General features: G+C 38.9%; 1 protein-coding gene across 1 annotated transcript in view; it reads left to right on the forward strand.

The window, feature by feature from the left end:
* Window positions 6866-16512, forward strand: part of LOC109233185 (ubiquitin carboxyl-terminal hydrolase 14-like) — a 12492-nt gene continuing 2845 nt past the window's right edge. The window contains exons 1-16 of the mRNA XM_019398967.1: window positions 6866-7222; window positions 7965-8139; window positions 8362-8474; window positions 8571-8907; window positions 9809-9903; window positions 12390-12523; window positions 12629-12685; window positions 12818-12895; window positions 13625-13679; window positions 13757-13789; window positions 14445-14525; window positions 14929-15127; window positions 15260-15317; window positions 15388-15510; window positions 15809-15897; window positions 16003-16092. Coding sequence (XP_019254512.1) covers window positions 7127-7222; window positions 7965-8139; window positions 8362-8474; window positions 8571-8907; window positions 9809-9903; window positions 12390-12523; window positions 12629-12685; window positions 12818-12895; window positions 13625-13679; window positions 13757-13789; window positions 14445-14525; window positions 14929-15127; window positions 15260-15317; window positions 15388-15510; window positions 15809-15897; window positions 16003-16092 — 1813 coding nt within the window. The 5' untranslated portion in view covers window positions 6866-7126. The remainder of the gene's footprint in view (window positions 7223-7964; window positions 8140-8361; window positions 8475-8570; window positions 8908-9808; window positions 9904-12389; window positions 12524-12628; window positions 12686-12817; window positions 12896-13624; window positions 13680-13756; window positions 13790-14444; window positions 14526-14928; window positions 15128-15259; window positions 15318-15387; window positions 15511-15808; window positions 15898-16002; window positions 16093-16512) is intronic.

Consider the following 16512-nt stretch of genomic DNA (forward strand, 5'->3'; position numbering starts at 1 on the left):
TAGTTATGGGTTCCAAACTAAAATTACTTATACATTTAATAGATTTCTCAATACAACTACAAGGTTCAGGTAAAAGTTACTGGGTTCCCGGGAACCCATACCCGATATTGTAGATCCGCCCCTGATAATTACTTGCTGATGTTCTCAAAATCGCAAGTTTCAGATTGAAGTACTAACGGGCTGAAACTTCGTCGTGTGGTTAGGTAAACGACAAATGTATGTTAAGGCTAATCCTTACTTCTTTTGGCATGATCCAAGTAACGATACGTAAACGTAATGTTATTTCATAAGTGTTTCTACTCTTAGCAGTTAAGGATGTCTACATTATTCATTCTTGTAAAATGATATTCAAGCATGTTTAAGTATGTTTCTAGTTCCCTATTGAGGCATATGATAAAGATGTTAATGTTTATAATATAGTGACACATGCATCTTCATTTACCACCGAGTTACGACTGGTTGGGTAGTTACACATTTACCACCGAGCTACGGCCGGTCAGGCAGTCATGCATTTACCACCAAGCTACGGCCGATTGGGCAGTTACACATTTACCACCGAACTACGGTCGGCCGGGCAGTCATGCATTTACCATCGAGCTACAGCCGGTTGGGAAGTTACACATTTACCATCGAGCTACAGCCGGTCGGGCAGTCAGGCATTTACCACCGCGCTACGGCCAGTCGGGAAGTTATCACTGATCATTTGGGCAGCCATGCATCATACGATATGGATAATAGTCTCAAAGAGAAGCATTATATATATAAGTATAATAAGTACGCATATAAGGTGGCACTTTAGAGATTCAGGTTGATTCTTATATCTCTTTAATGAATGTTGACTTATTATTATGTTTCAGTTCTGCCTCACATACTCAGTACATTATTCGTACTGACGTCCTTTTGTTGGGGAAGCTGCATTCATGCCTGCAGGTATAGATAATCAGTTTGACGATCCCTCATAGTAGACGAGATTGGCATTTAGCGAAGGATCGGTAAGACTCCACCTCATTCGGAGTGCAGCCGAGTCTATGAGTCATCGTATCAGAGTTTTGCTACAGGCTTATGGGTAGGCCGACACCCTGTCCCATTTGATGTCAAATAATCTTAGAGGCTTTGTAGACAGAGGTTCATTTTATACAGTATGTCAGAGGCCTTGACGGCCCATATGTTTTCATGTTTTAAGAAAAATGGTTCGGTAATACAGTGTTGTAAATCTCTAAGAGTTAACATTCGAGGACGAATGTTTTAAAGGGGGGAAGGATGTTACATCCCGTACTTTAATATTAGGATGAGTCATAGTAATCCATATGAGCTTGAAGGGATTAAGACCATTCATGAGGTTATAAAGGATTTGTGACTATGTTATTGTAAGACTCCGTAAGTTTAACAACATTGATACCGTTATATACATTTGATATGGTATTTATTTTGAGTGAAATATTTTTGTAAAAAGTTTGAAAAATATGATTTTATATAGGTATTAATATTACTACTTTCAGATATGCTTTAAATTATATACATAATATGGGAACGTTTATAAATGAGATTTTTTTTATTGTAAAGATAGAAATTATTTTCCTACAAGAAAAGAAGGTTATCTTTTTACCATTTTAAGAATTTAAGCTTACGAAAAGTTGTACTCTTTATATGAGATTAGGAAAATTAGAAGTTAAGAAAATATATGTATTTTTACATGGATGTTTTGATGCAATAATAGTGTATGTATTGATTTTATATGGTACCATAATTTATTAATATTTTAATAGTAGTACTTTAGGATGAGGACAAGACTATTTTCGAGGTTATAATATTTATGCTTTTTCAAACAAGTGATAAGTAAGTGTTGTAAAGTTCAGAGGGTAAACAAATCGAAGAAAGCAAGTTTCGTTGATGTTTGATATTTTGGGATAAAATACGGTCCAAGATATAATATCCCATATTTATGGACTAGTTCTATACCACATGATCATGATAGTAAGGTATATGAAATATATTAGTATTTAAGTGAATCGAGACCTAGAAATTATTGTGTGAATAATTGGTTAATGTTGGTATAAAGTCATGGAATATGAAATTAGTTATAAGTGGATAAGTGTCATTTGTATGAATCCACGTGGAATCATGAGGATAAGGGGGGCTCATGACTAATCAACTTTATAAGGATTAAGAGGGCAGCAAGTACGGAATTCAATATTGACTAGGCAAGTCTTGGAGCTAGGTGGCAAGATTAGGGAGTTTTGGTGGCTTAGTCATCAAATTATTGGGGTTGATAAGTAATTATAATGTTTGGATAGGCTTGATAAGCCTCCCAATGTGGCAGCCAAGGAAAGCCCAATAAATGACTCTTAAGTCATAGAGCAAGACGGCACATTTAGGGAATTGGTGGATAAGTTAGGTGGGAACATCACCCCCCATGTGGCAGCAAGTATGGGTCTTGATCAAGACAAATGGTGACTCTTTGGTTTATGAGATTAGGTGGCATTTTAGGAGAATTTGTGGGCTGCCACATGGCATGAAGTTGGCCAAGGGTGGCACCAAATGTGCACATGAGTCATAACACTTGATGCGCTTTGCTTACACGTGAAATGTAAGCCTTAAGCTTTCATGTTATTCTTTGGCAATTTGAGAGATGAAAAGGAGATTTAAAATCTTTCCTTATATTATTAGGGAGTCCCTTACTTTAGAAACATAGAAAAAACATACATCCATGATACTCCATATGTCCAATAACATGAAATCTGCCATGATCATAAGAAGTGCTTAGTTCTTGTTCAAAGATTTAAAGGAGCAAAGTTGTTCTTGGCAAGCTCAAGTAAAAGTATTTGATAAATTCCTCAAGTAAGATATGTTAAGGATAATCTTTCCTTCTTTTGGAATGATCCAAGTAACGATACGTAAATGTAATGCGATTCGATAAGTGGTTCTACTCTTAATAGTTAAGGATGTCTATGTTATTCATTCCTGTAAAGTGATATTCAAGCATTTATAATTATGTTCCTAAGTCTATTTTGAGGTATATGATAAAGATGTTAATGTTTATAATATAGTGATACGTGTATCTTCATGCATTTACCATCGCGCTAAGGCCGGTTGGGCAATTATGCATATTCATTTACCACCGTGCTACGGCCGGTTGGGCAGTTATGTATCATTATTTACCACCGGTTGGGCAGTTATACATTTACCACCGTGCGACGGTCGGTCAGGCAGTTACCACTAATCAGTTGGGCAGTCATGCATCATACGATATGGATAATAGTCTTAAAGAGAAGCATTATATATATAAGTATAGTAAGTATCCATATACAGAGATTCGAGTTGATTCTTATATGTCTTTAATTAATGTTAACTTATTGTTATGTTTCAGTTCTACCTTACATACTCAGTACATTATTCGTACTGACGTCCTTGTTGAGGACGTTGCATTCATGCCTGCAGGTATAGATAATCAGTTTGACGACCCCTCATAGTAGACGAGGTTAGCATTCAGCAAAGGATCAGTAAGACTCCATCTCATTCGGAGTGCAACCGAGTCTACAAGTCATCGTGTCAGAGTTTTGCTACAGACCTATGGGTAGGCCGGTACCCTGTCTCATTTGATGTCAAATACTCTTAGAGGCTTTGTAGATAGAGGTTCATTTTGTACAGTATGTCAGAGACCTTGACGGCCCATATGTATTCATGTTTTAAGAACGATGGTTCATTGATACAACACTTTCCTACTTATTGTTATACATTACAAGTTGTGGCCATGTTGTCCCATGATAGTTAGAAGAAAAAAAATGAGTTACAGAGTGGTTCGCTCGGGCCAATACGGCACCGGGTGCCAACCACGCCTCCCCAGGGTTGGGGCATGACACATCTCGTGCATCCATGATCTCCCCAGGATAATATTGTAAGCCATATCGCCGTCCACCACTTCGAAAAAGGTCGTCTTCATCACCCCCTCGGCATTTGTGGGCAGCAGGATCTCTCCCAGGGTTGTAACGCTTGCCAAATTGAACCCGGCGAGGAGTTTTGTGGCCGGAATGATACTTCTGGTGAGCTTGGCTTGCTCCAACACTCTCCACTAGATAATATTGGCCGAATTCCTGGGTCCACCAGAATACGTTTAATTTAAAAGTCTAAGACATTTAGAGAGATTACCAGGGCGTCGTTATGCGGTAGCAGCAGTCCATCCGCGTCTTTCTCCGTGAAAGTAATATCGTCCTCAACGACTTCCCTGAGTCTCTTACTGTGGGTTACCGACACCTTTGTCTTTTTTGCCGCTGAAAATGTCACACCATTAATCTCATTCCCCCCAAAAATCATGTTGATCGTCAAACGTGGAGGATCTTCTCCTGCTTTCGAAGGCTCTGCGTTATTATGATTGCGGCTGGGGTTTTTAGCTCGATCACTAAAAAAATTCCTTGAGGTGGCCATTTTCAACAATGTCGCCACCTCTTCGCATAGATGCCGGCAGTCTCCAGTCCGGTAACCGTTTGTCCCGTGGTATTCACACCACAAATTAGGATCCCTTTGGTTGGGATCGGATCTAATTGGCTTCGGGAACCGTGCTTCTTTAATGTTCCTCATAGCTGACACCAAATCCACTACGCTGACGTTGAAGTTGTATTCGGAAAGCCTATGGTAGGAAGAATCTCGAGAACCAGATGTCTCCTTGTTTTGCAATGACATGTTATTTCGGCCGCGATCAGCTCTCCTATTGGTAGCGAATCTATCCGCCGACTGAAAACCTTCATCGCGTCCTTCGGCCCGTTCGTAGGGGAAAAACTGACCCCTTGAAGACCGTTGATCTGTGACGAAATTATCCTTTGATTTCTCTTTATTCTTCTCCCAGTCCCGACCCTTGGCCGACGCCGGGAAACCGAGCTGGTCATCTTCAATTCTTATCTTTGACTCGTACCGATTGTGAACATCCACCCAAGTTGTTGCCTGGAATTCGAGTAAACTTTCTTTCAATTTCCGGGAAGCATCGAAACTTCTCAGATTCAGACCTTTGGTGAATGCTTCAGCTGCCCATTCGTCTGGTACGGCTGGTTGCAACATTCTTTCCTTTTGGAATCTGGTCACAAACTCCCGTAGCAATTCAGACTCTCCTTGTTCAATCCTGAATATGTCGACCTTTCGGGCCTGTACCTTTCTGGCCCCGACATGGGCCTTGATGAAAAGAGTCCTTGAGCATCTCAAAGGAGTCTATGGTGCTCGGGCAAAAACGAATACCATATCAAGGCTTCCTTCGTAAGAGTCTCCTCGAATTTCTTCAATAAGACCGACTCTTCTCGTGGGGAGCAAAATCGTGCCCTTCATCGCCATTGTATAGGTGGTCATGTGCTCCTAAGGATCTGAAGTCCCATCATACTTTGGCACGTCTGCCATTTTAAACCGTTTTGGGATCAATTCTGGTGCCGCGCTCGGTTTGAATGGCAACTGTGTATACTTCTTTGAGTTCGGCCCTTTTAGCACTGGTGGTGCGCCTGGAATTTGATCCATTCAGCCATTTATTTCCCTCATAAACCGCATGATTTTGATTTTAAAGGGATCACTCTCGTTGTTATGACCGGATCCGCTATCGTTCCCCCCGACCCATCGAAGCCGACCTCGCCCCTCGGGGTATTGTTGTCGACCCTGTACGTTGTTTGATTTGCGGGAGCACCGGGAGGAACCGGACCTCGTCCATCCGTGTTGTTGGAAGCACCCGACAACGCCTGCTTAGCTCCGTCATAACCTGATCCTGTCATGTGAGATGGCCTATAATGGCCTCTTGTTGCTCTTTCAAGATCCTTACTGTTTCAATGACGTGCTCGTCTTCAGCATCATTAGGAGCCGCCTCGCGGATATCGTCCGCCGCGGACCAGCGTGGCCTCATCCCCCTCATTGCGGGTATCACTGATTGAATCCTCGTGCCGAGGCTGATTTCCTTGGGCCTTAACATTGTGTGCGGTGTTGACACTGTTATCTGCCATTTTCTATGATTTTTTGCTAAGAACAAATGATCAAACAAGTTAGTAATAGATGCAAGGATTAACTCAATTACACAACTGTCTAAGTCCCACGGTGGGCGCCAAACTGTTTACTCGTAAAACGGTACAGTTGAATTCATACGTGGTTTATAGACAAGTGAATTAATTTGATCCCAAGATGATAAATAAATTAGACGAAAGTATAAGACTTAGCCTTGAGGTTGAGATAAAGCAGCAGAAATCGTGATTCCGAGAGCAGGGCTTCCGGGGGCAATAATAATAATATAAACGAGCAAAAAGATAAAAGTATATTAAACTTTGAACAGAGTGTAGTATATATTTGTCAGAAAACTTGTGCCCCTTACAATGATAATGGGGCTCACTATAGTTGCAACTAGGGAACAAGGTCCTAGGGTCAAACTCCTCTTTAATGACAATTATGAGGGCCATTGAAGAATGTGTAACGGTAGGAAGTGAATGCCATATTCTCTGTAACGCACCATATACTTAATGCTGTAGAATATTCTCCATTAAATGCTACCGGGTGGCAGACATTTATCTCGCCATCATGAATATCATTATCTCCAATAACAAACGAGATCGTTGCCTTCGAAACCAACTGTCTTCTGTCTCTGGCTCCACGTGTCGCTTTCTCGTGCGATCACTTAATATGAATATATTTTACCCATAACACTAATTACATACTTTTATTAATTAGATGACAATAAATTCAACCAAGAAAATAATTTGTAAGTTACATAAAAAATACCATTGAGTATAAATCAAGATTTTATGTCGATAAATTATTTAAATAGATCTAAGAAAAAGAAAGAATTTTAGGAAAGAAAGGAGAAAAGTGAATTGATGTTCGAGGCGCGAGGGGGTATTAGATGCAAAGTACCCTTCTCTAATTCTGGTGTGAAAACGGGGACAAAAGCTTAGTAGGTCTTTGGAGACACCTAACCAGTACATAACAAAAAAGCCCAAAAACTCCTTAGTCCATAGTCCATAGCCTGGTTTCTTCATTTAGGAGAAAGGCGGTTGCTGAACATTTGAGCAAAGAATCCATATAAGACACATTCTTCGTTTTTCTTGTTGTTGTAATATTCATTCATCTCTTCTTACTCTTGCCCTCGCTGATTTTAACAGAAGAATAGAACCCTATGGAGGTCCTCCGATCGAACCTTGGCCGGGTTCGGATTCCAGAGCCAACAAATCGTATCTACAAGCACGAGTGCTGCATTTCTTTCGATACTCCGGTAAAATCCTTAATTCCAATATTCAAGTATCATCTCGCTCTATTTTTACTTCACATCGTTTGCTGTAAGTTGTTATGATTATATAGTTAAGATTGTAATTATTGGCCTTGTGTCATTTTTAATACGGTCAGTGCATGTTAGTCCTGTAGGGTTAACGAGTTTCTTCTAGGGTTTATGGTTCACTTCGATTTGGTTAGAAGCCTGCAGTTGATTAGTACTTCGAGTCAGTGGCAGAGCCAGGAATTTATGCAAGGGGATTCAAAAAAAAGTACTAGAACGTCATACTTAGAGTTTGAACTTGTGACCTAAAGCAATTTTTGAACTCCTTTGCAACTACACTATAGTTTATGTGTAAACAAACGAAATTCATTTTTGCCCTATTTATGTAGTATAATATTCTGACGATGGTGATTCAGTTGAAGCCCTTGGCTCTAACATAGCTCTGCTACTGCCGGGAGTTATTTTTTTTCCTTAAGCGTCTATGAAGTTGTAGAACAGGGTGAAAATAGAGCGGAATGGATATAGAGTATTCATATAGCCATTCCCAGCTAGTTTAGGATTGGCGCATAGTTGTAGTTGTTGTATAGCCTCTATGAAATGCCATATTGGTGCTGACTTTTATTAGTTTGATCTTTTACATCCGTATTCGATAATGCTAAGTTAGGAAATATATCTTCACTTATGAAGCAGTTTCTATTTATTTAGTTACGGTTGTAAATGTTTCATTGCTGTTTTTTCCCAGAAATCCGAGGGTGGGCTGTTTGTTGATATGAATGCTTTTCTTGCATTTGGAAAGGATTATGTTGGTTGGAACTATGAGAAGACTGGGAACTCAGTATATTTGCATATAAAGCAGACAAAGAAGACAGAAGATGCCGAAGATAGACCTTCCAAAAAACCCACTCTCTTGGCTATAGGTATTTAAACTGTTAATCATTTCACATGTAGTATAGCTTGAATGCACTTTAGCGTACAACTATACAAGTTTTCAAATCTAGGGAAAAATAGAAAAAGAAGAATAAAGAACTGTATAAGTTCCCATTTTCTGATTTTTATCATAGTTTAGCCTACCACAACTAATTTGGGATTGAAGCATAGTTGATTGATTGATTGACTTGGCTTATGCATTTTCCTTCTAGGTATCGACGGAGGGTTTGATAATAGTGAACCCCAGTACGAAGAAGCGTATCAAATAGTTATATTGCCTGATTATGTTACTCTTCCTTTCCCATCAGTGGAATTGCCTGAAAAGGTACATATTTCTTTTTATATCTTTCCACAGTTTTCCTTTTGTTTGCAGTAAAATGCACACATCTATATATTGCTTACATTCATCTCAAACTTGCAGGTAAGATTGGCAGTTGATGCTGTTTTACTAGCTGAAGGTGCTGAGAGAAAAGAGCAACTGGCGTCCTGGACTACTGATAAGAAGCTTGTCAGTAAATATGCCACGGATCTGCTACAGCTTGACAATGGAGTTGTTGTTCCACCAGTGGGCTGGAAATGTGCCAAGTGTGATAAAACTGAAAATCTTTGGCTGAATCTAACTGATGGAACTATCCTATGTGGTAGGAAAAATTGGGATGGAACTGGTGGTAATGACCATGCTGTTAACCATTACAGAGAAACTGGTTACCCACTTGCTGTAAAGCTTGGGACGATAACTGCTGATTTGGAGGGGGCAGGTAATGCCATCTTATAAGTTGTGTATCCTCATGATCAGAGGTGTTTATGGAATTGCTGCGTGGCTCTTTTTTCAGCTTTGGTTGACTGGACCTGCTTTTTAGCTCTTCTTTTTGTTTTGGCTAACTTAATTTGTTGCTTAACTCTTCTTTTTGTTTTGGTTGACTGGAGTTTCTGGGTAGCTGTTCTTTTTGTTTTGGTTGATCTTGAGAACGACATCAATTCTATCTGGCCTCTTTTTGTACTTGGGTGTTCCCAGTTCTACTATAAGCACCGCAATTATTTTAACTGCAGATCTGCTTGGTTTATGATTTGTGGAATGTAACTTATGGGTTGTTTGGACAACAAAGCTAGTCTTTTTTTTTTCTTTCTTTCTTGAAGTCGTGATTCAAAGAGAGCTTTCCAAGACTTAAATTGCTCTCCCAGTATGACAATGCCTGTGTATAGTCATATCTCTCTAGTAAGCCTATAGTCAAATGAAAGCATTAGTTATTGGGTTTGAACTGAACAGCGTGCTGAACTGTTTAAATTTCATCATTCTGGATATTATTTGGTTTTGATTTTATTTTAGTGACTTCAGTTTTGGTGTAAGGTGGAGGTTCGCAGAATATGTGCACTTACGAACCACCCCCACCCCTCAAAAACAAAACAGAAAAAGGAAAGAAAGAAAGCAAGAGCTAATGAACAAGCTACTTTCTTATCGTGGAATTTGTATTAAGTGCTTTGTACATGTTCTTTAGACGTGCTATGCAGGAGTTAAGATCCTGGTAATGGAATATGGTCCTGTAACTAGACTTTGCTAGACTGGTGGCTACATTGATGCTATTGCCTTGTTTGTAACATGTTGAAGTGCCTTTTTGTCTTTCATTGATTACTAATTGGTTGCAAACTTTGGCAGCTCAGATGTTTTCTCCTATCCAGAGGATGAAAGCGTTGTTGACCCACTTTTAGCTCAGCATCTGGCACATTTTGGTATTGACTTCTCATCCTTGCAAAAGGTTAGCAGCTGTATAGATGAACATTGTGTATTTTTACTCTTGTAAGAAGTATGAATGATGTGCATGGCTAAAATCTAACAAAATGTTACGTGTTCGGTTCTTGATTCAGCTATATTTCTTATGCAAAATGATGGCTAGGCATAAGGGAGGAAGGACATGTGACTGAATAAAGTATTTCTCTTTTGAAAGAGTAGAACTTGAAGCTTTTAAAGATCTTAAGGGCATGTGGGGTGTTTGATCATCACTCAATTTTGATATTGTACAGAAATATAATTTATTCGAAATCAGTTCCTGACAACAAAAAAACTTAGGGTCTCAATGAGTTTGATATCCAGAAATTGTCAGGTCACAGTTGGAGAGGAAAAATTTCAAGGTAACAACAAGAACAACAACAACATACCCAGTATAATCCCACATAGTGGGTCTGGGGAGGGTAGTGTGTACGCAAACCTTACCCCTACCTTGTGGAGGTAGAGAGGCTGTTTTCAATAGACCCTCGGCTCAGGAAAGAATAAGCACCACATTAATGAAAAGAAAAACGGGAAGGAACAACATCGAGAAGCCATGTAAAAGCAGCATAAATAACAAGAAGATAGTAAGATGACCGAAATGCAAGAAACTGCAGGTAGTCATAGAAACCTACGACCAGCAGAAAGCGAGAGTACGTACTATACTAACGATATTAGCAATCTAGCCTACGTAACCTACTACCCTAATCCTCAACCTCCACATCTTCCTATCAAGGGTCATGCTCGGTCAGCTGTAGTTGCGCCATGCCTTGCTTAATCATCTCTCCTCAATTCTTCTTCGGCCTACCTCTACCTCTCCTTGGGCCCTCCGATGTCAACCCCCCACACCTCCTTACCGGGGCGTCTGTACTTCTCCTCACATGTCCAAACCATCTAAGCCTTGCTTCCCGCATCTTGTCCTCAATAGGGCCACACCCACCTTGTCCCGAATAACTTCATTCCTAATCCTATCTAACCTATCCATCTCAACATTCTCATCTCTGATACCTTCATCTTCTGGACATGGAAGCTCTTGGCTGCCCAACACTCATCCTCATACAACATAGTCTGTCTGACCACCACTCTATAAAACATACCTTTAATTTTTGGCAGCACCTTCAAGGTAGGGGACATTTTTAATATTGGGTCATATTCTTTTGCATGGAATATCTAAGAAAAATGTTAAGAATGTGTTCACATGCAATAGATATGCATGGGTTAACTAATGCTTGAGGGACGCAGAAGAGTTCAAGAAGCCTTTGCATAGGAGAAAATAGGGGAGTGGAGGGTTCTTTTTGGTAGGCGAGGGAACTTAAAAGGAGGTTCTCTGATGTATATGTTGAAAGGTACGGTTTTAAAATGGTGTTAGTGTGAGATTTGGGGGTTAACATGAAAGATTTATGGAAGAAGCTGAGTCATGTCTGAAATTGAATCTTTGTTTTCAAGTAGTTCTACCACAGTGACACTATTACATATCCTGAGTACATGTCAGTTTCAGGTCTTTGTGGCTAAGAAAGGGAGACAAGGAGTTTAAATCCTTTTGACATATTTGTGTCCAATTGAGAAATTATGCTTTCTAATTTTGAGGACTATGAGATTGGAACTTAGAATGAAGAAAAATAGACTCATGTGCAACAAGTGTGATACTCCCTCCGTCCCAATTTATGTGACGGTGTTAGGATTTCGTGAGTCTAAAAAATTATACTTTGACCGTAATTCTTTTATATACCTTTTAAATATTTTGAATTGTTAATTGTTGCGACTTATAATACCTTTTTACGTAGTTTCCGAATATCGAAATTTTACTTCGAAAAACTTGAAGATTTTATGTCCAAATGCACGGTCAAAATTAAGAAGTTTGAATCTTGAAAAGCGGAAAGTGTCACGTAAATTGGGACAGACGGAGTATTTCTGTGGGTGTTTATCAACCGGTAGATATGTGATAATACATTTGACATATTCAAAAAAGCTTTATGACAATACGTTTGGTGTCTGCACTTCGTGGATGGATAGTTTTTAGTGATTAATAAATGGAATCATCCAGCATTATAGTATGTTAGAGAAGTGAGAAAAGATGTATACGGATATGGCAGGTCAATAGACTAAAGATTGGGAAATGTTCCATAATAATGGGCCTTAGAGTTGGCTCAATTCTGTTAGTCTTTCAGCTGGAGTTGCTCATTGCAGCCCTATTTTAAGCACAATGCCAACTAAGAAAATGATATTCTTGCCTATATGATTACTTCTCTAACCTATTAAATCTTACTTTGATTTCTTTCCATTATTTGGAGTCATATTCTGTAAGTACAACTAGAAATTATCCTTTAACTGGTTACATACTTTGTGATCATTTTCATGTGAGGTGATTGAGCAATCACTTGTTAATTATTACCTACATAAAACTGATACTAATAAGTTACTAATCCCATCATTACATCTCTTCCTATTATTACAACTAATTCTTTTTGTTTTTCCCAGACTGAAATGACGACAGCTGAGAGAGAGCTAGACCAAAATATTAATTTTGATTGGAACCGGATTCAAGAAACGGGTGAGGATGTTGAACCACTTTTTGGACCTGGTTACACTGGATTAGTCAATCTTGGTAACAGGTGCGGCTAGCCTTAGTAGTGCTGCTTGGCCAACGTTGCATGTCTTATATTCATTTTAAGAAAGAAACGTATGAAACTGTCTGGTCTCATATATCTTTCTTGCAGTTGCTACTTGGCTGCTACAATGCAGGTTGTGTTCTCGATGCGTTCCTTTTGTTTAAAGTAAGATAAATGTTACTTGTGGCAAATGTCTTTGATGTTCATTTATTGAAGGAAAATGTCATTTATGTTAAAGTGGTTTTGGGATTTCCTTCTTTCCTACATCTTCCCATCTGATGCCATTTCTTCTATCAGATACTATTCAGATCAAAGTCTGACAGCAGCTTTCAGTATGGCTCCTGCTGATCCAACTGTAGATCTTAACATGCAGCTGTGAGTAGCGTGGATCTATTAATTTTTCCAGTTTACCATTACCATTACGTCTCAACTAGCTATTGCATTTGTTGTGCACTCTACTGCTCTACAAAAATCTGCATAGCAGCAAAGCATGTCTTGTTTGATACTGAGTTCTATTTACGTTTCTTATTGTTACAGGATGGTAGTCACTGCACACACTTTATGCATTTTCAAACTGAATTGCTCCGTTGGCACTCCTAATTAACAATTTTGAGAAGATGTTCATATTCTGCAAAGCATATTTGCTTGAATTGTTGATACCAATGAGACATTGTTACGGGCAAGTCTAATGAACAAGGAGTAATATGAAAAATGAATTTATGTAAAGATTAGCACTAACATTGCATTCCTTCATATGTGACGGAGGGAGTTTTTCTTTCTTTTCGGGGTCTTTTCGTGGGGAGAGGGGTATCCAGCAGGGTTTGTTCAGACCCTGTAACTGCAAATTAGGCTGTACTATGACGATGAATAGAGTTCTGCAGTTAGCTGAATTTTCTGGTCGCATAAACACTGATTCCTAATTGAGGATTCATATTGCTTACACAATAAATTTGGAATTGAGGTGTAGTAGTATAAATACTGATCTCTGTAACAGAGCCTTTTCCATGCTTCGATTTGCATATTTGGTAAGATTTTGTTCGTGAAAGCTGTTATGAATTTGTTGTGTGCTCTTAACTTGTTGATAGCTGACCTCTGTTCTGGCAGAACGAAACTGGCTCATGGCTTGCTTTCTGGTAAATATTCGGCTCCTGTTCTGGAGGTACGTGTGTGAGCATTTCATTCCTTTTTGTATTGTCTTTTTTCTTAGTAGCTAATAGTTAATCCATGGTGATTCAGAAGGATGATACTACAAGTGCTGCAAGCTCACCGGTAAAATCTCATATGAACTTGTTATATTTTATGATTGCATTTACATGGTTGTCTCTTAGAGTAGTCCATAGTATTTATTTTGTTAATATTATGATAGAAATTTGCTGCTGATGCAGCAATAAGATGTATTTTTCCTTGAAGATTGATGACAATGCCTTAAAATGAATGTAGGCTGCAAACCTTCGTCCAGAACTTGTGATATCCGGTTCATTGACTTACTTTTTCTAGTAACAACGACAACAACGTACCCAGTAAAATCCCACTAGTGGGGTCTGGGGAGGGTAGAGTGTACGTAGACCTTACCCCTACCCCGGAAGGGTAGAGAGACTGTTTTCCGGAGACCCTCGGCTCCTACTTTTTCTAGTAAATTTCCCAAAATAGTTTTTAAAGCTTCCAATTTTTCATTTGCTGTGCATTAACAAATCATGCTCATTACTTAGGGATAGTGCACTTGAATTGTCACATTTGTAGCTGTGTTGTTATTTTAGTATGGGATTTCAGGTGTGAGGCGTTTTTTAGATACCTCTTATATATTGTTCATAACATTAACTCATGAGTTTTTTCTTTCATCTTTTCTCTTTTCACCATATCATTTCACCCGTATCTATATCTTCCCTCTCTTATTAATCATTTGTTTGCTCTCTTCACTTATTAGAAACAGGAGGGTATTCGTCCCAGAATGTTCAAGTCAGTAATAGCTGCTAGCCACCCTGAATTTTCAACTATGAGACAACAGGTACGCTGGCATTTTTGGGAACTTCTACAACCAGAAGATTGTTTTTAATTTTTGATTATTAGGTTAAAGCATGATAGCACCTCAGTACTAAAAGAAGTCCAGCAATCTCTCGGTATTGCATCACGCTGAAAAATTCCATTTGAGCTCTTTCCAGCCAGCTGATAAAATATGTGGCTTGTTTGATGCTTTCATCGGCCCTTATGGTTTTCTTATCATTTTGTCTGCAACCAAGGTGGTCAGAACTGTTGTGTATGCTCATATTGGCTTCATGGTCCCTTCCCTTCATTTCCCTTGAGACCTAGTCGGTTTTGTCTTTTTGTTTTGCAATTCTATTCATTCTGGTTGTTGCCATTACCATCGCTATCGCTATTCTTATGGTTTACTAATAGCAACTTATATCTAGGATGCCTTAGAGTTCTTCCTGCATTTTATTGATCAAGTTGAACGGATGAACTCTGGGAAACCTGATTTTGATCCGTCAAGGAGCTTCAAGTTTGGTATTGAAGAACGCCTCCAATGTCCCTCAGGCAAAGTTGCTTACAACAGGAGGAATGATTATATTCTCTCTCTTAATATCCCTTTGGAAAAGGCCATCAATAAAAGTGAGTTTTTTATCTTGTTTATTGCTCTCTCTTCCTGTTCATAGTTTACATTTGTTTGTTATGAAATTCCGGAAGAGCTTGATATCCATTACTGGCTCTATTCTTATATTTCATTTGGTTGTGAAATTCCAGAAGAGCTAGCAGAATTCCAAAATTTGAAGAGTAAGAAAGCTGCAGAAGGAATTGAACTGTGAGTCTTGACTAGTTGATCCATGCTTGCCTTTCATATAATACTTCTGCTAAATGTGTGGTTTCTGCAGGTCTGCTGACGAAATTGTCCGCCCGAGGGTGTCATTGAAGGATTGCTTAGATTGTTTTTCAGCTCCTGAGGAGGTCCATGAGTTTTACAGCACAGCTTTAAAGGCTAGGACAACAGCTATAAAGTAAACTTGCTATTCTCCCCTTAAAAGTTGTTTCTCCAATTTTCCTCTCCCTCTGCTTGCTGCTGCTCAGATGTAGTTTAGCTTAACTTCTTTTGTTGTTTTAGTAGCACTTGGTTAATATATTGTGAGTGCCTAGTATGTTATCTTTTGGCTTCGTCACAACATGCACAGTTTCCTCTAGAGATTATAGGTGCCTTGTAAGAAATTAATGCCCAGTGACTGGCACCTTTATCTATTAATTTGAGCATCCTACCTCATGATTCTACTTTTTATCCTTTTTAACTTTGTTTATAAATAGAACTGCAGGTTTGACTTCTTTTCCAGATTATCTGGTTTTGCACATGCGAAAATTTGTTATGGAGGAAGGCTGGGTGCCGAAGAAGCTTGGTATGTCATTGTTTCTTTAGCGGAATACCTCTAACGAGCCCATTGTTTGATCTTGTTAAATTGCTAATTTTTTTTTTTTTTTTTTTTTGGTGATGGACTTTTTAGATGTCTACATAGATGTCCCTGAAACCATTGACATAAGTGGCATGCGAAGTAATGGTATTCAACCAGGAGAAGAGCTATTACCTGACAGTGGTTTGTATCTCCTTTTTTTACTAATCTCTTAGTGATCTTGGAAAAATGTCTTTCATTTATGCCCAATAATGCTTTGTGACTAGGAATAATATGAGCATGTCTATCTTTCTATCTCATAGGACTTCTTTTCTGCCTTCTCTCCCTTTTGTAGCTCCTCAAGTTTTTTCAAGAATTTTTTGCACTTCAATCCTCTCACTTATTAAAGAGAGAAATCTTCAAAAGTGTGGGAATCTGCTGCATCGCTCGTATACTTTAATGATGAGGTCTTTGCTTTCTGTGAGAGGAAGTGTAGCAAAGACCTTTGGAAGTAAAAGTAATTGCATTACCTCTCAAAAAACAAAGTAATTGCTTGCGATCTTTCTCGTAAAAAATATTGGTAGTCTTTAGGGCGTGGAATGATGCACAACTTTTTGGTGGCAC

The sequence above is a fragment of the Nicotiana attenuata genome, chromosome 10 (assembly GCF_001879085.1).
Source record: "Nicotiana attenuata strain UT chromosome 10, NIATTr2, whole genome shotgun sequence".
Taxonomy (NCBI): Eukaryota; Viridiplantae; Streptophyta; class Magnoliopsida; order Solanales; family Solanaceae; genus Nicotiana; species Nicotiana attenuata.